This window comes from Ascidiella aspersa, chromosome 3 (assembly GCF_963924565.1).
Source record: "Ascidiella aspersa chromosome 3, kaAscAspe10.2, whole genome shotgun sequence".
Taxonomy (NCBI): Eukaryota; Metazoa; Chordata; class Ascidiacea; order Phlebobranchia; family Ascidiidae; genus Ascidiella; species Ascidiella aspersa.
In genome coordinates, this window is record NC_139449.1 from 1,108,001 (window position 1) to 1,127,324 (window position 19,324).

Sequence of the window (19,324 nt, forward strand, 5' to 3'; positions counted from 1 at the left end):
GCACACTTATACCTTCCACGATGCAAAGATTTGTGCTCACTGTGAGAATGTTTGTTCACATCCACAAGCCTTAAGAAAGGTTTATCATGATTTTAAGACACTCAAGGCCCTACAGATGCACGATGTTCTTCTTTTTGGCGGGCTAAGCAATTATTTTGCCTTTATATCAGAAGCTTCAAAACGGATTTTCGCAATTTTCGCAATTTTCTTTGAGGATTTGCCTAAGAAATTGATTACAAGGTAAATGCGTACATTCATTGCACTGTATTTTAAAAGTTTTTTTTAAAAAAAAGGAAATCTTATATTGTTCCTGAGAGTGCCTGCGAAACTATATTTTTTGCGAACTTTAAAACGCAAATTATATTTTTCGTTTTATAGTATGTTTTACATTATGGCGCGGCAGTGTTTTTTGACATCGAGGCGCCGTGTAATATTCACCTTTTTTGGCGTAACAAGTCTAACGCTGTGTGAAATCAATGCAAAATGTAATTTCTACCAAAATATACTTAGTTAATGTAATTTTCAATTTAACATTGTAATATGGCTATTTTAACGTGAGTAACATTTATCAAAAAACAACAAAGATTTCACGTAATATATGCATTTTTGTATTTTCTGCATTTTACACATTTTATGCGATTGCTAGATGATATAGTGGTAATCTTTTATACATCAATATAGCCTGGTGAACGATTTTCTAACTGAAACCAAAATGAGTGTGTCACGCGATAAACTTGGTTTAGTTGCGGAATACCACACCGCTTTGTTCGTGAGCAATGCGTTTGCTAAATTACTTCAACTATGACGTTACTTGTGGCGTCAAATGGAAAGAATTTTTATGTACATTTGTCAATTTTACTTAAATCTATTGGGCACAAAAGCGATATTGTATGGTTTCTTGAGTCGTGAGACTCACAACTTTGCAGTCAAATTTGTGTTAAATTATACTATAAAAGCCGTTATTTCGAGCAATTTTCGGAAACATGTTCTATATGCGACATGTATTATTTTAACTAAAGTTTTGCCAATTTAAACCACATAAACACAATTTGATAAGCGCAATTGAACTGCATTTTAATTTCATATTTGCGCACAAGCTCATTCGACAACAACAGGTGTTTTCAGGAACAATTGTTTTATGACACAACTGTATGACGTCATTTTAAAGCCAACTCAAAACAAATATCCTGTTGCCGGCCATGTTTACGTAGTGGGTCGTCAATAGCTTTGAAAAGAACTCTTTGGGCTGCGACAAAAAAAGTTTGCCGACCAGTGTTGTAGAGCAACAGCCCTGGTTTGACCGAGGTCGTTAGTTCGAACCTCACTTAACGGAAGTTGTTTTTCTGGCTTGGCTTTACTTGCAACAATCATGATTAGGCCAACATATTTCTGCATTAACAATACCTTTTAGAATACTGCCTTTATTTTGCATGCTTAAAGGCTTATTTATAGCTGTTCGGGAAGTAAAAAAGTTTGATTAGCAACCTTCTATATCTGATTAACCAATAAGCATGGGTAACTGGAAATACTGATAGGTCAGCCCTAACAAAATCCTAGATTCTCTCTATTAACCGTTGGTACTAATATTTGCAACAGCAAGTGTTTTAGCAATTTTTCCGCGAAAACCCATGAATAGGCTACTACACAGCACTCTCGCTGTTTTTGAAAGCTGACGCAACTGGAAAATTGCAGAAGCGCTTCCAATCAACTTTATTGAATAAGAAACAAAATAACCTTCACGGTGGAATTTTTCTTAATAAATGTGAAGTTCATTTCGTCTTCGCTGTACTTTATTTTGAACTTGGTCACCCAACCTTGTTTAGTAGAATCATTCTCATATCTTCCACCCTGGATGAAAACAGACAAATGGTTTTATATTAAGTATTTTTTTACTGCCTGTCAATTTGTTCTCTTTTTTATGTTATACTCATGATAGTGAACATGCATTCTGTTGATATACGTACAGACAGCAAATAACTTTGACCTATTGTAACAATCAAGAAAAACAAGAAAAAAACATTTAACAGCTTTTTCTGCTTATCACTTATAAAGTCTTTTATTTTTAATACATTAGTTACTAGGAAGTTCACTAGTTTTAGTATTATAGATATGCAATATTGTTCCAGAAAATGCAGCAATCGTTCAAAACAAATGCTGTAATACAATCCGCAAGGATTTGTTTTTGCACGAAATAAAGCTCAAAGAAGCGAAGAAAATTTATCCTTGGCTTTTTGTTAAACCCAAAGCAGAATTTATCGAACCGGGAAACTTACCTGCGTTACAACTCCATAGATCTTTGTGCTTTCCAGAAAATCTACTTGAATCCAGTCCCCAGTTAAATCTAAAAATGTGGCATAATTAGATGGAATAAAGTTATTAGGGCCATTGATTGTCTATTTTTTCTTTTCTTGTTTCATCTCAAAAACGTAAAGGTTGATTGTGTAAAGGGCCATTTTTTACGAATTTTTAAACTTAAAAAACGTAAAGGTTGATTGTGTAAAGGGCCATTTTTTACCAATTTTTAAACTTAAAAAACGTAAAGGTTGATTGTGTAAAGGACCATTTTTTACGAATTTTTAAACTTTAAAAACGTAAAGCTTGATTGTGTAAAGGACCATTCACCTTTGGGCCGCCAGAAGCTAGCTCCGTCAAGTCGGCCGTCGCTCGGGATACGATGTAAATGATGAAAGCTTGAAGCTGTCATCTGCGAGTTTTTTACTCTCCCATCCTTGACTCCAGCATAGCATGTCTCGATTCCTTAATATAAGCAGTAAACATCAACCCATTTCACTGGTGGGTAACATATTCTATAAAATTGGTACAATACTCGTAAAATACTCTGTAAATCAATATTCAATTAATCAGTTAAATATGTGTTTAAATCAGACCAATTGATTAATCTATTTAATGTTGCAAACCGTAGAACAAGGTGGGTTTTTAACATTCCATAGATTTTTTTGCCTCCCTGGAATAAAAGCTAATGGCACATTTTCCAAATTTCACATCAATTTAAAAAAAAATTATTTAGATAATAGTTTTATGCTTGCACATTTTGGCACCGAACCGGTAATCTATCGTAATATGCTATCATTCTGGAGTTGTACGACATTTATTATTTTTTTATCGCTACAAATAATACAAAACGTATCGCTTTAGAGGGTTCCTAAAACTGTAGGTTTGTTTTTATTTACTGCAAACTGTCATAATGCTAAACTTACCACCGCAATTCTTTCCATCGCCATACAATCCAGCATTGCAACTACAAATAAACGATCCTTTCGTGTTGTTGCAAGTTGCATTCGCATGACACGAACCTGTCAGACCACACTCGTCAATATCTGAGTAAAGATAAACTTTTATACTGACGTCCGAAAGAATTAGTGTCCCTTAGAAGTGACATAACAATGTATCCTGTCACCCGCCCAGCCAATAGCCAGCCCAGTTTATTTTATAACTCAGGTTGCAAAGTAAGAAAATAAACTTTAATCAACTGGAGAAAAAACCTTCGACTGTAAAACTTTTCAAGTTAAACCTGCCCTAAATAAACCCAATGCGTGTTTGTTGCTCTTTCTATTTAACGACAAATAAGCTAGCTTGGTAACCTTACCTATGTCACACAGTTTTCCCTCGTAACCAGGCGTGCAGCTGCATCGGAATCCACAAATATCATCACTGCAAGTCGCGTTGTTATCGCACGGTTCGGTTGGACGTTTGCATTCGTCTATAACTGCCAAACATTGTATAAAAAAAATAAAAAAACGAAAAAATAAATATATATTTATAAAAAAAACAAGTGATTATATGAAAAAGATCAAAGAGATTATATAAAATTCGCCAAAGAAAACTAAAGAAAAATCCGCTTAAAATAGCGCGTAAAATAACAGATAACTCGGGGCGAATCCAAGATTTTAGGGGGCATCCGCATACCAATAAACACAAACACACTTGTTTTCTGCGCGAAATGCAGCTTAATTGCGTGAAGCGCGAAAAAGTGCGTTTATTTTAATGAATTGGCAAAACCTTAAGGCTAATTTAAAAGCAGACGTGAAAGGGCCAACAGAACACGTAAAATAACAACGAAAAGATTGTACTGTTAAGTAAAGCTTTAGAGACACTATAAAAAAAATATGCGTAACTTAACCTTCTCTAATCAACTTTTATTTGTCAATAAAGATTTACAAGCAGGAATAAATAAATGCTTTCACTTTATTCACTGTTTGGTTAAGGTTTAAAACTATTTTAAACATCAACTTCAGTTTATACTTCCAAGATGCCCTAACAGGAAAGAGGATAAACGGTAATACTTTATTCGGGTTTGTATTCCTAAACCGCAAGTAGAAACAGAAACTTTGAATTCGAAGTAAAATGGAAGGATGACATTCCTTGAGGTGAAATTACGTCTCCTCGTTTCACAGGGCGCGAAATGAATGCTTAACTTACGCTTGAATGTAAAGATTTTAACGGCCGACCCGGAAGCACCAGCCACTCCGTTCCCCACTAACCCGCTGATGTTAAGCACGTCGTCGAAATTGTAGAAGGTCACTGCGCCTCCATGTTCTGAAAATATTTAACAAAAGCTTGGGCTTGACAAAAATCAGCCCAACACATCCAAAGCAAGCTCAACGATCAGTCTAGATAATCACCATTCCCAGCCAAGCACCAATAAACCAAACGAAATGTTTAAGCAGGGCTGCGGAGTCGATTAAAAATAACCCGAGCCAAGTCCGACTCCGGCTAAATGCGTAATTAAATGTGGTAAAGGCTAAATGTGCAAAGTCCCGCTAAGATTCTACATCTACAGTCTGTATTCCGTCACTTACGTAACTAAATAAAATAAATATTCAGCAATACACTCGTACGGTTCTCATATAACTCACCCGCCCACAACACCTTGTTTGAAAATATCCACCATATCATACTATTCTTCCTTTACAATTTACAATTTACAATCTTATCAGTATCACAACTTGGTACTGCGCATGCGCACGTCGGACTCGGGGCTCGGGTAGTTTTACGTGGTCTTACTCGAGTCCCGAGTAGCAGCCCTGATTTAAAGTGGTCCAGCTAAGCCAAGATAAACCCAGCGAAATCCTGTCCAGTACGGTATGTTTAAAACCCAGTTCAACCAAAGCCCATCCAGCCCAATTTCAAGTTCAACCAGATAAGCCCAACAACATTCAGCCCACCGATCCCAAGCCTAGCATAGTTAAATCCATCCCAGCCAAGCCGAGTTTTTCCTTTTATCAACTAAAATAAAGCCCCCACCTTTAGTCACTTTCCCGGCGTGCACAGCAGCGCTGCAAACCGACGAATTGACGTGGTACGGGTCGCTCCCTAGCACCAAACCACCCCCGCATCCAGAGGGGCACGTAGCTTCGTTCAGAGCCTGCTTCGCATTCCCGTTCGTATCGCAGGTTACTGTATAAAGAAAACATTATATCAAAATGACTTTTCTTCTATTTTTTAGCATGGGAAACACTAAAAAACGAACAATTAGCTTAACTAACCCAAATTTTAAGTAAATTTAATTAAAGAACCTTAATATAAGTCAAGCTATTGTAACCATTATAATAAGGCAAGTCAAGTTAAAACAGTGACTTAAGTGCACTTAAGTCAAGTCATTTACTTAATTCAATACAACACAGCTGTATACCGTGTTTTGGGGTCCAATGATCTCCCAGTTGAAAAGCCCTGGTCTAAACACTTACTTTCGAATGTGTAGCTGACTTTAGAACGTGAGCAGTTGTGGGATGCCACCCCGTTTCTTGAGCCACCCACGGGTTTGAAAGAAACGTTCATGTTTTTGTAAACTATAGCGAAGCCACCAAAATCTGTAAATTAAATGTGCAATAATGTCCGAATAAGAACACAGGCAACAACTTCCTTGTTACGCGAGGCTCAAACCGCCTTGATCTACACTTAAAGTAAAATAGTTCAGCTTATATCCTGATTAGGTTTGTAGCAACTCAGTTCGTTTACCTCAGAATGTAAAGTGGCGTGTTTTTAAACATTATTGCAACAGTTTAGGTTAAAATTATCGACACTAATCAGGCTATTTTTAAATAGCAAGGTGCATTATTGAAGCTTGAATGCTTTACCGTAATGGATACCAATATACTTGGGTACACTATGCACAGATCTGTAATGTAGCGTAATATTATTAAGCTACATTAAAGATACATTGTTTTAAAGTTGATTAAGTAATGATGGAACACTGTTAAAGTTTGAAAGAACTTGAGAATCAACCAAGTGAAAAAATTGTTGTAAACTTTCCTTCTATTCAACCAGTGTGATTTTTAGTCTTAAATTAATTACAAACATTGTGAATTAGTAGAATCTGTAGAAAATTTTACCGAAGCACACGTTTAATTCAAACAGCTTCTTTTTGATTCTGTCATTTTTATTGTTTATTCAATTTTAACCTCGTAATCTAGTTCCACAAGTGCGTGAACAGAATTCTACAGCTCAAATGCCCTAATGTTGCTGCACCTGGAAGTAATATTGATTTCAAAGTTGCCTGAACCACGCCAATATATTTAGCTTGCTAAGACCCTGATATATTAAATAAGTCAGAAAACTTAAACAGAAGTGCTCAGTATGCAGTTCAGCACGTCGAGCTCAAATAACACACCTACTTACCGTCAATTAGGCCGAGCTGCATGGCGGCAAGGCAAATTGATCCGCCCGAATATTTGTCAAGTCCGCAAAGTTGATTTCGATCATATTGTCTCCAGCATTCTCCAGGGCAGATCAAAGGAGTTATCGAGTAGGTCAAGTCAGTGAAATCAGTGTCGCAAGTGACTGAGAAAAACAAACAAACGCAAGTAAATTCTATGCATTGCTATCGGGAAGCGTTCACTTAATTTTTAAATAAGCATCAAAAGTTATTATGGACAAGAAATATGTCTGTTTTTGACTTTAAGTTCAATTTGCAATGCGATAAGACTGAGCGATTACCAAAGGCTAAGTTTCTTTTTGATCGCTTGTGGTGCTAGAGAGGTATTATATCCACCACTAGATGACGCTAAAAGGGCGCGAATACTTATTAATGATTTTCGAAGCAGTTTCAAAATAAAAATGACGTATTATCCGGAAGTAATAGATGCTCTTTAAAGCATTGTATAACCCAAACCTTGTTTGGGGTTTGCGTACTTTAAGCAGTAAAATATAATGGGTAAAGGGTGGGTTATTGACAAACTGCGGCTCCCCAGCGTGTTTTTGTGGATCATTTAGCTAAAGACTATTAATTACATTTTTTCGAGCTTTAAGACTCAAACAAAGTATTGTGTTTTCATTCCAGTAACCTGGTTTGCCCATTAAACTTCCTAAAATACGCAAACCAGAAAAATGCTTGGGGTTAGAATGGTTTGAAGAGCATAGTTTGTTGAAACTCCCTGGAACGCAATTTCTAAAACATAAAGTCGTTCAATGTCCGGTTGGGGGCGCTAAAGAGGTTATTATTACCGTCACTAGATGGCACTATGAAGTTTACTTACGCACTAATCGATATTTGATATGATGAAGTATATCCGGCTGTACTACGCAGTGCGAGCGGGCAACTAAGCATTTTGAAAATGACGACGCAATAAGCGTTTTATTGGGTAAATTTATGAGAAACTATTAAGCAACTGGGGTAACTAAACTTCTTAACTTTAAAGCAACTTTAATAACTGGATAAAATTACTTTAACCTTTTAATTTCATCTATTTTTATTATTTAAACATAATAATGACGTCATTTGGTATCATTTTTTCGAAAAAGATATTTCCGTTTTTTCGAAAATATCAGACTGGCGTTGAAAAAAAAAATTGTTTCGGATCGGCGCCGATACCACATTAGTATCGAACGATTACCAATACTACCACTTTATATCGGATATCGGCCGCGATCCGATATTATCGGACGAGCACCGATACTACCACTTGGCATCGGGTATCGGCTCCGATCCGATATTATCGGACGAGCACCGATACTACCACTTGGCATCGGGTATCGGCTCCGATCCGATATTATCGGACATCTGCACTTAGAACCAATGAATATTCAAAGAGCGGTAAATACCTTAGCGTTTGCAAAGCAAATTATTACGTTAGCACAAAGGTTTTACTTAAGTTTATTTATAAATTCATAATTCAGTGGTTTTCAACCTTTTATGGTTTGCGGAGAAAAAATATTAAATAGATTGCGGCACCCCTCAAAAATAACAAATGATTTGCGGCACCCCTACAGGATTTTTCCGTAGGTAATTCACTAGAATGTCACAATAAACAGAACTGGAACAACACACATCAACTCTACACAACGCAGGAAGTTATAATTTGGTTATATTACACTCTAATCTTACACAAAAGCTGTAAGTGTCGAGCAAAAATCAGACTCTTAAAAATTCTCAAATATCTCTCGGTACCCCCCGGGCATTCGAAATGGCACCCCAGGGACCCGCGGCACCCCGGTTGAGAACCACTGACATAATTTAACACTGAAACACATACTTTCTGGATATGTACTGATCTGGTTGGTTCCTGGAATTGCAATCATCAGTCCCAGGAAAAGAACAGCAACAGATATCGGCGTCATCCCGACAAATTAACAGGAAATACTAACAAATCTAAACTTTAAAAAATAAAAAAATAGGAAATGTATTCCCACACTATCAGGATAATTCTAAAATTCGACGAGTGCAGCTTTAAATTTAGCGATTCGGTCGGGTTCCTTGGTGTTCCGGGCTTTTGGTGGTCAAAAAAGACGAGGGTCGTAATTATAAAAAAAGAAAAATCAAGAAATTCAAAGAAAACTTCTGGGTTTTGAAATACTTTGTGTCAACCTTGTACTAAAATTAATGTAAGCTCGAGAATTTGAAGTTGAAATTAAGACTTGAAAGGTACAATAGTAAACACAAACATTAAGTGGCGTAAATAGCAAACGTTACATCTTATCATTTTATAAGGTAAGTGGTTATTAGCGACAATAAAAGACAAAAAAAGCGCCAGAGTTAGAATTCTTTTAAATCCAATAAAGTAGGATTGATGTTGAATAAAAATTTACACTCATTAGTCGGGCAAGTGTCCTAAATCAGCACTCGCCCGGACGAAATTACCCTCGCCAAAATACCTTACCCCGTCTGCGAATTTCCGTCTTATATTGCGGTTAGCAAATAATTTGGAGTAAGGAGTTTTACCATATCAGCCTGTTCAACTTTCGCATTTCCTTTACTTCATTACTTCGTAATATAGACACGAAGACAAGTATAGGCGATCAAGTAGAACACAAACATTAAGTTGCGTTAATAGCAAACTCTACGTCTCATTATTTTCTAAGGTAAGTGGTTATTAGCGAAAGCAAAACAACACACAGTACCGACTCCCGCATTTCCCGCTTTACGTCACTTCAATACTTCGTAATATTGACACGAAGCTTAGGTGGTTAAGTTGAGCTGGCGCGTGTATTTTGTCTCTTGTCGTGGCAGCATCAACTCGGCAGCGAAAACACGTCAGGAAGCAACGTGACGTCACACGTTTTGTGGATAATCAAGAAAAAAGTTGCGAAACAGTTAGTGGTAGGTAATGTGCGTTATAGTCCGTTATTAAATTGTGATGTCGGTCAATACTATGAGAACACAAGCAATATAGACATATAATTGAAAGATTTAAGGCTTTTTCCTGGTTATTTGGACAAAATTTACTCAAGTTAGAAAAAGTTTGGGTCCTATTAAGTTTTTAAATATAAAATAATTACCTTTCGCGGTTGGTTTAGTTGGGTCGCAAACCTCGGCTTAAATTGCTATTTTAATTTGGTTTCGGATCGGCACCGATACCACCCTAGTATCGGACGAGTACCGATACTACCACTTGGTATCGGGTATCGGCTCCGATCCGATATTATCGGACGAGTACCGATACTACCACTTGGTATCGGGTATCGGCTCCGATCCGATATTATCGGACGAGCACCGATACTACCACTTGGTATCGGGTATCGGCTCCGATCCGATATTATCGGACGAGTACCGATACTACCACTTGGTATCGGGTATCGGCTCCGATCCGATATTATCGGACGAGCACCGATACTACCACTTGGCATCGGGTATCGGCTCCGATCCGATATTATCGGACATCTGCACTTAGAACCAATGAATATTCAAAGAGCGGTAAATACCTTAGAGTTTGCAAAGCAAATTATTACGTTAGCACAAAGGTTTTACTTAAGTTTATTTATGAATTCATAATTCACTGGTTTTCAACCTTTTATGGTTTGCGGAGAAAAAATATTAAATAGATTGCGGCACCCTTACAACGATTTTTCCGTAGGTAATTCACTAGAACAGGGGTGGGCAATTATTTTTAACCGAGGGCCACATGAGAAACTTAAAATGTTGTCGCGGGCCGGGTCAAAAAAGAGAATCTCAAATGCACGTAATATGACGTCATACTACGACGCTAAAAAATAAATTAGCTAACGAACTTGTTATTACGTTAGGAGTAGTGCGCAAATGTGCAATTTACGTCGAATTTAAAACAAAGGAAAAAATGTGACTATAGGCTATTTCAGTGTTTCTTAACCTTTTTTACTTGGGGCTCACCTAGAGACATATGCAAACAGGGCGGCGCACTTTGCGAGCGAAGCGAGCGCGAATTTTTTTTTAGGTGTGCCGGTATTTCTCTTAAATTGCCTGCATTTTTTTATTATATAGGTTTTATATAGTTGCATATCTTTAAAGGGACTCCAGCCTTTAAGACTAAAAACCTTATTTTGTCCATTTAAGTCGTGTTCCGATTAATTTTAAACTTATTTCTGGTTTAGGTCTTATTTAGACTATTTTCGATCTTATTCTGTAGTGGTTATTACTTCGAGTGTGACGTTATTATGTCGGTGGTCTCAATAGGTCTACTATGGTAGCCTATTTATAGATTAATTGCTGGTTTAGATAGTGTTGCTTTGTAATGGTTTGTGGAAATCAATGAGCTAAGCTTAATAGGAAAGTAAAAAATATATGTTTTATATAATAGTATAATAGGACCTACATTATTTGTTCCAAAATTTTAATTAAGACATAGAGGGGAACGTCAAGCATTGAGCACAGATAAAAAAATGTACATTGCTTGATATATTGGCCTTTATCAAGTTGTGGGTCGAGTTGACTAAAAAATTAAGGCTAAATACGTAAAAATTTCCCACAAAAAACTTACAATGTTTTTTAGTTTGTGAGGCTTTAAGTTACCGATGTGTTATACTTTGGTACAATGGCCATATTGCAAAGAAGGCATAAATCGGGAGAAATACACAACATGGCATTAACTAAATTAGGCTGACAAACGTGAATTTGTATGTTTCAGAGTTTAGACAACGGCATGTATTTCGCTCATATTTTATCGGAATGCCACAGTGCAGAAGACGCTTTTAATCTGTAAATATGTTCGTGGAAAGTAATTCGTGGAGGTAACGAAAAAGACAGAAAAGATTCGCGCGAAGCGCAAAAAAATCATTTTATTCTTCGAAACAGGCTTAAAATAGAGTTTGGATCCGTCCCTAGAAATAGTGTTAGTGATACAACCAAACATGTAGAAAGTCCCCGTGTTTTCGCTTAGCCTATGTATTTTATTGAAAATAAGCCGCGGGCCGGATTAAACTGCCTGGCGGGCCGTATGTTGCCCAGGTCTGCACTAGAATGTCACAATAAACAGAACTGAAACAACACACATCAACTCTACACAACGTACGAAGTGATAGTTGGATTTATCCCAATCTAATCTTTAAAACGTTTAAAGAGTCGAGCAAAAATCAGACTCTTAAAAATTCTCAAATATCGCTCGGTACCCCCGGGCATTAGAAATGGCAGCCCAGGGACCCGCGGCACCCCGGTTGAGAACCACTGACATAATTTAACACTGAAACACATACTTTCTGGATATGTACTGATCTGGTTGGTTCCTGGAATTGCGATCATCAGTCCCAGGAAAAGAACAGCAACAGATATCGGCGTCATCCCGACAAATTAACAGGAAATACTAACAAATCTAAACTTCAAAAAATAAAAAAATAGGAAATGTATTCCCACACTTTCAGGATAATCATAAAATTCGACGATGCCTTAACTTTACGAAAGTGTAGCAAATTTAACGATTAGAAAATAGTTAAATTTGATCATTTAATTGCGTTCAGCAAACATAAATAACGCTCTTACTGATAAAGTTGCCCTGCTATAGAAGTAAAAGTTTGCAAGCGTTTGGTAAAAACTTCAAAACTTAAGAACATTAAAATCGCGCTGTAAACATAAACTGTCACAGGGAACTAATGGCGGGTTGAAGGTGAGCAAAAGTTATATAGCAAAGCAGCAAACACTTCTTGTCATTTCCTTGTCACGTAAAAGCTATTTCGTCTGATCCCGAACAATCGTACATTACCTCGCAAGGTGCTTAACACGACGCGGTAAGGCTTGTCATTTCCCTTTGAGTAGCGGTGAAAGAACAGACAATAGCATCTTCCGCGTTTCACGTCAATGCAGTGCACCTTGTCTCGTGTTTAACAGCGAATTAATGAGTTGTGGCGCAAGGGTGATTTTTTACCTAACTGGAATTCGGACTGAAATATTTTTTAAGTGAATAAATAATATGTGCGCCGTTAATCGCGTCAATGTTTCGAAGTGAGCTCTGTCTCTCAATTTACGTTTAATTGGATTATTTTTACTCACCATCAAGATAAGTAGTTTAATGAAACTAAGACAAACTACGCACACAACCCTAAAATAAGTGTGTTTCTCAGCACTAGACATGCTAGCATGACCACTAGGGAGCATATGAAGTCCTAATGTAAGTTACAAATGTGGGCGCGGCAAATATTTCGAATAATAAATACACGGGTACCCAGGACACCGCTCTATGGCCCTGAGGGGTGTGGGAGGGGGGCTAACACCCCCAAGTATTTTCCTCCCCTTGTTCTGCAATAATTCCTGATTGTTTATACGTTTTACAAATCTCTTCAACCTGAGGCCCCACAAAGGGGGGGGGGGGGGGTGGGGGGGGGTTGCTAGGTCGGGTCCCTTGGTGTTCCGGGCTTTTGGTGGTCAAAAAAGACGAGGGTCGTAATTATAAAAAAAAGAAAAATCATTTCTAGTTAATTTTCGCCGTTTGAAGCAAAATGCCTAATTGTATATTTGTTGCGTTGCCAACAAATCATTCCCAGGCGAACAAATTGCAGGTGGACAACCACAGGTTTTCGTGATAATTTATGGAAAAAATTAAAGAAATTCAGAGAAAACTTCTGGGTTTTGAAATACTTTGTTTCAACCTTGTACTAAAATTAATGTTAGCTCAAAAATTTGAAGTTGAAATTAAGACTTGAAAGGTACAATAGTAAACACAAACATTAAGTGGCGTAACTAGCAAACGTTACATCTTATCATTTTATAAGGTAAGTGGTTATTAGCGACAATAAAAGACAAAAAAAGCGCCAGAGTTAGAATTCTTTTAAATCCAATAAAGTAGGATTGATGTTGAATTAAAGTTTACACTCATTAGTCGGGCAAGTGTCCTAAATCAGCACTCGCCCGGACGAAATTACCCTCGCCAAAATACCTTACCCCGTCTGCGAATTTCCGTCTTATACCTAATTGTGGTTAGCAAATAATTTGGAGTAAGGAGTTTTACCATATCAGCCTGTTCAACTTTCGCATTTCCTTTACTTCATTACTTCGTAATATAGACACGAAGACAAGTATAGGCGATCAAGTAGTAAACACAAACATTAAGTTGCGTTAATAGCAAACTCTACGTCTCATTATTTTCTAAGGTAAGTGGTTATTAGCGAAAGCAAAAGAACACACAGTACCGACTCCCGCATTTCCCGCTTTACGTCACTTCAATATTTCGTAATATTGACACGAAGCTTAGGTGGTTAAGTTGAGCTGGCGCGTGTATTTTGTCTCTTGTCGTGGGAGCATCAACTCGGCAGCGAAAACACGTCAGGAAGCAACGTGACGTCACGTTTTGTGGAAATGGTTTCCGATCGGCACCGATACCACCCTAGTATCGGACGAGTACCGATACTACCACTTGGCATCGGGTATCGGCTCCGATCCGACATTATCGGACGAGCAACGATACAACCACTTGGCATCGGGTATCGGCTCCGATCCGACATTATCGGACGAGCAACGATACTACCACTTGGTATCGGGTATCGGCTCCGATCCGATATTATCGGACGAGTACCGATACAACCACTTGGCATCGGGTATCGGCTCCGATCCGATATTATCGGACGAGCAACGATACTACCACTTGGCATCGGGTATCGGCTCCGATCCGACATTATCGGACGAGCAACGATACTACCACTTGGTATCGGGTATCGGCTCCGATCCGATATTATCGGACGAGTACCGATACAACCACTTGGCATCGGGTATCGGCTCCGATCCGATATTATCGGACGAGTACCGATACAACCACTTGGCATCGGGTATCGGTTCATCAAAGGCATTCGGTCTTAGTTTCTAACAAGTAGGTAGCATATTTTAAAAGTTTCGCATTATTGTTTTGTTCATTTTTTTCAATTAATAAACCTTTAGTTTTAAAATATAGGGGTATTATTTTATTTATTTTATTGAAAACGTTAACAAAATGTTATCTATGCTTTGTATGGGCTTTGATATTCATTCTACGTTTTGCTACAACTTCCAGCCATTATCTTAAGATTTATTAAAACGTTCAAAATGCTTCCTACTTCTGTATGGATTTTGATATTAATTATACGTCTAACTACAACCTCCAGTCATTTATTACTAGGGTTAATTCAAAAAGTTCACAAAATGTTACCTATTTCCGTATGAGATTTGTATTCAATCTACGTCTAACTACAACCTGCAGCAATTATCTTAAAATTTATTCGAAACGTTCAAAAAATGTTATATACTTTTGTATTAGCTTTGATATTCACTCTACGTTCATCTACAACCTTTAACCATTATGCTTTAAAACGTCTGTTGTTTTTCAGCCTTGTGATCCGGCAGCTTACCTCTCTGTGCAACCATATAAGCATATTGTGGAGACGCCGGTAACAAAATTTCTAATAAATTCTTCGCCAATCGACCAGGTGAGAGGTCCCACCCACGCTAATTGCGCTGTGTTGCGCATTTGGCCGGGAAATCAAATAGATAATGTGTTTAACTTTTGAAGAGATTTGCAATTAAGGTACTCTGACCGTAGCAACCTTTTCATTATAAAAAAAATTGTTGAAAAAACTTAATTACGGTGCCATGCCACCCTCACATTGTATTTTCTTCGTTTTAAAAGTAAATAAATTCCAGAAAATTCTAATTATGTATATTATGAATATCCTGTTGCTTCCAGGCATTGTTTCAATTGTATGGTTGCTCTTTCGGCAAAATATGTTTATTATGTTTTACATGGTTCTCAGCATGATTCCCGCTTTGCCTCGAATAATTATTACCAAACGTGTTATTGTAATTTTACAGCTAGCTGTGCCACAGTTAGAAAAATCTCTTGTAGATTACAATTGCAGTTCTTGCAGTTTGCAGTTCACCTCCCCCCCTAAAAAAAAATCTGTCACACGTGGTTGTAATAAAGGCAGGTTACCATAATTACGTTTAGGTGCGGCGCAAATTTCCAGCGTTGATTGTTGAAATGGCGGCGAGTTGCTTAAAACACGTGCTAGTAAGTTCCTCGTGTTATTTGGCGACGGAACTGGACGAAGAATGTTCGATGTTGGAATAACTTTGTACGTTTTGTTTGGGTGATCTCGTTTATACGCCACTGGGGCGTACAACTATTACGAGGTGATGTAACAACTAGTGGCTGTCACGCGCGTCAATCTCGACTGTGGAGTTTATAGGCTTTAGTATTAACCTCTTTTGACGCAGGGAAACCGCTTGGGTCAAAGCAAGGTTCGGGCAGGGAACCTTGCTTGATCTTGGCGGTGCAACGTAGTTCTGGTGCCACGAGAAGGTTAGGATGCGTTGTAGGTGGCCCATAGAAGAGCTCGTGGCCCCATTTTGAATAAATAGGTTGCTTTTAGCTTCGCGTTACAAATAGTGGGATAAGCCGCCACCAAGTTGCGTAGGATGTCGTAGAAGTGTGGCGGTTTCAACTACTAAATAGGGACTTTCGTGCTAGATTCCGACGGTTGTGTTCACGGGCTTGTCTTGTGTCCGGGTAACGCAAGTCAATACAAACCGGTATTGGCACCAAACCTCGCGTAGGGCATAGGATCCCCCCACCCCCTGGCTTTAGATTTTAAATGCAGTTAAATGCCCTGTGTGATTTTTTGGGTAAAAATAGGGATTTTAAGGCAAGAACCGTGCTGTGTGAAAATCTTTATAGGGCTGCGCATTGACACCGTTCTTTAAACCACGTTTAAACAACAAATAAGTTATGGTTTATGAAGTCTTCCTTTTTCTTTTTCCTGGAGCTATGACTGGTCCCCGTAGGAACTGGTTTTCAACATAGCTGACGGGAGCAGCCCGATTGTTATGTAGCAGAATCAGGCCTTGCCTTGCAGTTTTATTTCCCACTTTAAATTTTCCCTCTGTCCCCGTGAATAGGCAGCAATAAAACTGCTGGGCAAGTAACCGCTTGAAAACCAGTTAAATCTGAATGATTTAAATGTTTATAAAATTAATAAAAGCGCGTTTTTAAGGTAAATCAGAAATTCTGGTTTCCCTTTGTAGAAAACCATTTAAGCGAGAAGTCTTGCTGTCAAAAGCTTCTCGTCCGGTCATGAGCTCCATTTCTTTAGTTATAATTGCAGGCAGGACTTGGTAAAAATAGTTTAATCGACTCCACAGCTGACGTTGACGTTGTTTTGTTGCGAAGTTAAATCTTCAAATAAAGAAAATATAAAATAAAAATCTGTTTAAATTTCGCAACTTGCATATTCGCGTGACAGCCACGCCTTCTATTGTAGATGTTTCGCACTTCTATTGTATTTCTGAAAAGCAGAAATTGTCAGGTTTGGTTCAGAGCTTTTTCACTTAAACTGCACTTTATTTAATTCACTTCTGCACCGCTCTGAACCGTTAGTATCGGCAATCACGTGTGTTAATGTAATTTGCATGTATATTTATAAATAAAAATGGAATATAAAAAGCTATTCGAACTATAACCTCAATCGAACTCGCGCTGAACGAAAATAACCCTTGGCTAGCAAATGAACCTTTGACATTGCGAGGTTTCATTTCTACCCAGAAGTTATTTTCGTGAAGGGCAAATCCAATATAACCACGATGCGATGAGACGATGGAATTCTTCCCCGACGAAAGAACTGCGTGTTGTGTGTTTTTATGTTTATACACTTAGTAAGTCTACGACTTAACAAAACCCTAAAAATGAAACATTTTTTGAGGCAGAGTGCACTTTTTTGTTGTTGCCGATAAAGGGAAAGGTTGAGACAGCAAAAATTTCGGGAGTTCGCTTGAATGCTGAATTTAACAGATTCCTTCAGGTCTAACAACTTTAGTTTTAGGCCTAACCATTTTCTTTTCAGATTGTTTAACAACATTTTTTGCAGGTTTTATACTTTTTCTTTTTTCAGGTCTAACCATATTTTTACAGGTTTACACAAGTTTTTTTTCTTCCAGGTAAGTACCACAACCCGTTCTTTCTTTCCTTCAGAAATAAACATGCGCTTTATGGTAAGTTAACATGGGTAAGTAATACATGGTAAGTTGATTAGGAATTAGGGCTTAAGGTATAGGGCTAGGGCTAGGGCTAGGCTCCAACAACAAAACCTAAGGCCTGCAGTGTTTTTCGCTTTCTCAACTAACCCCTTTTCCTGTTTTTCATGTCAACACGACGAACTTGATGACGTAACTTAATCGTTATCGTGACGTCACTTCAATCTCGTCATTCTGACGTCACCCATGACGAGTTGATTCGTCACAACCATATCGAACTGGATTATCAGCGAGACGCGACACTCGTTACATGGAGGAGTTTGAACTCGCTTCTGTGCTTTTGTAAATCATCGAACCTTTCTCTCCGGACATCGTACAGTTTTTATGAACTTTATGCACTTTTATTGTTAGTTTGTCACCGTATCGCGCCGGTTATTCATTCGTTGTATTTGTGCAAGTTATTGCGCTTAATATGGAAGTACGTTTTCAAGAAAAAAATAAGTGGTCAGTTGTGATTGCAACTCCCGAGTTGTGGCAGCATACTATAGTTTGTTTGCCAGTTAAATGTTTCGTTTACTAAAAAGAATTAGTCTTCAAACATTTTTTGTAGTGTCGGCGAGTTATTTTTTGCACTAAATACTGCTCCCAGATCTTTTGGATTTATTTTGGTGCAGTAGGAACAACTATGCTAAATTCGCTTCTTTCATAGTATAAAAATTTCAGATTAAATTGTAATATTCGGTTGGGTTATTTAAATATATTATTTAGCAAAATGTTGTTGTTTTTAATCTGAATAAATGCTACTTTTGTTTTCCTATTACACTAGACGTTACCAATCTGTTCCACCCTGTCCTGTTAAAACGGTTTTCAAAACTAAATTAAAAACAACCCTTTATCCTATTACTTCAAGATTAAGCTTCCCGGTCTCTATATTAATACTGGTAAAAAATTTGTTGGTTTTCGTCTTTGCTGAATGGTATTTTAATTAAACAATATATGACGTCATAGAATTAATTAAAAAAAGGACATACCGCATTGTGGAATTATAAACTTCAGTCAAAAGTTTGTCTTGTTTGCGAAAAATACCTACACAGTTCATATTTTGTAGTGGGGTTTTCTCATTATCTTGCATCAAAATATAAAAATTAGCCTCAAGTGTGAAATTTTATTTTATTTTTAAATTTTTTTTATAGAATTTATTTATATAGCGACAAAACGAGTGCGAAAAAAAGAGGCAAGAAATAACATGTCCGTAAGCGACGATTTAGAAGGAAGGCATACAGTTGGTACTAAGCTTTAAAAGCGCCCTGCCCATTTTCAGAGAAAGTCATTCATCTTATAATTCTTAGTGGCGATAAAATGTTCCGTTTTCTGAACCGATTTGACCATATTGAGGAACATATTGGGCCAGCATCTTTAATATGTAAATACGTTTTAACTGTCAAGTTTTAACAAAAAATTGGTACAAGTCTGTAACTTGTTGTCAATCATGGATATGTCACCAGGTTCATTCAAGTCCCTTTCTCCAGGAATAGCCGAAAATTCCCCTGGTTAAAAACCTTTGCCTTAAAGATATTGCTAATTGCTAACTGCGCCTCTAGTGTACAAAAAGTTTGGCAGTTTTGCCGCTAGGTACCAGTACAGAGTTCTAGTCAACCTGGTTGAGTGAGGCATACAAAGGATTATTGTGAT

At 37.6% G+C, this 19,324-nt stretch overlaps 1 protein-coding gene across 1 annotated transcript; it reads right to left on the reverse strand.

Moving 5' to 3' along the window:
- Window positions 1-1,710: 1,710 nt before the first annotated feature.
- On the reverse strand, window positions 1,711-8,613 carry LOC146158003 (uncharacterized). Its single transcript, XM_083383625.1, has 10 exons — window positions 8,493-8,613; window positions 6,640-6,801; window positions 5,709-5,831; window positions 5,266-5,418; window positions 4,441-4,557; window positions 3,608-3,727; window positions 3,219-3,314; window positions 2,623-2,757; window positions 2,274-2,341; window positions 1,711-1,848 (listed from the first exon to the last, which is right to left on the reverse strand). Exons 1-10 carry the CDS (start codon window positions 8,575-8,577, stop codon window positions 1,711-1,713), a joined length of 1,197 nt encoding a protein of 398 aa, XP_083239751.1. The 5' UTR covers window positions 8,578-8,613.
- Window positions 8,614-19,324: the final 10,711 nt, after the last annotated feature.

Bases quoted from the DNA above. Each gene is read 5' to 3' on its own strand.
- LOC146158003 (XM_083383625.1), bottom strand. From the start codon at position 8,577: ATGACGCCGATATCTGTTGCTGTTCTTTTCCTGGGACTGATGATTGCA. The intron at 6,802-8,492 runs GTATGTGTTTCA...TGTTTTTCTCAG, and splicing joins GATCAGTACATATCCAGAAA to TCACTTGCGACACTGATTTC. The intron at 5,832-6,639 runs GTAAGTAGGTGT...TTTAATTTACAG, and splicing joins GCAGCTCGGCCTAATTGACG to ATTTTGGTGGCTTCGCTATA.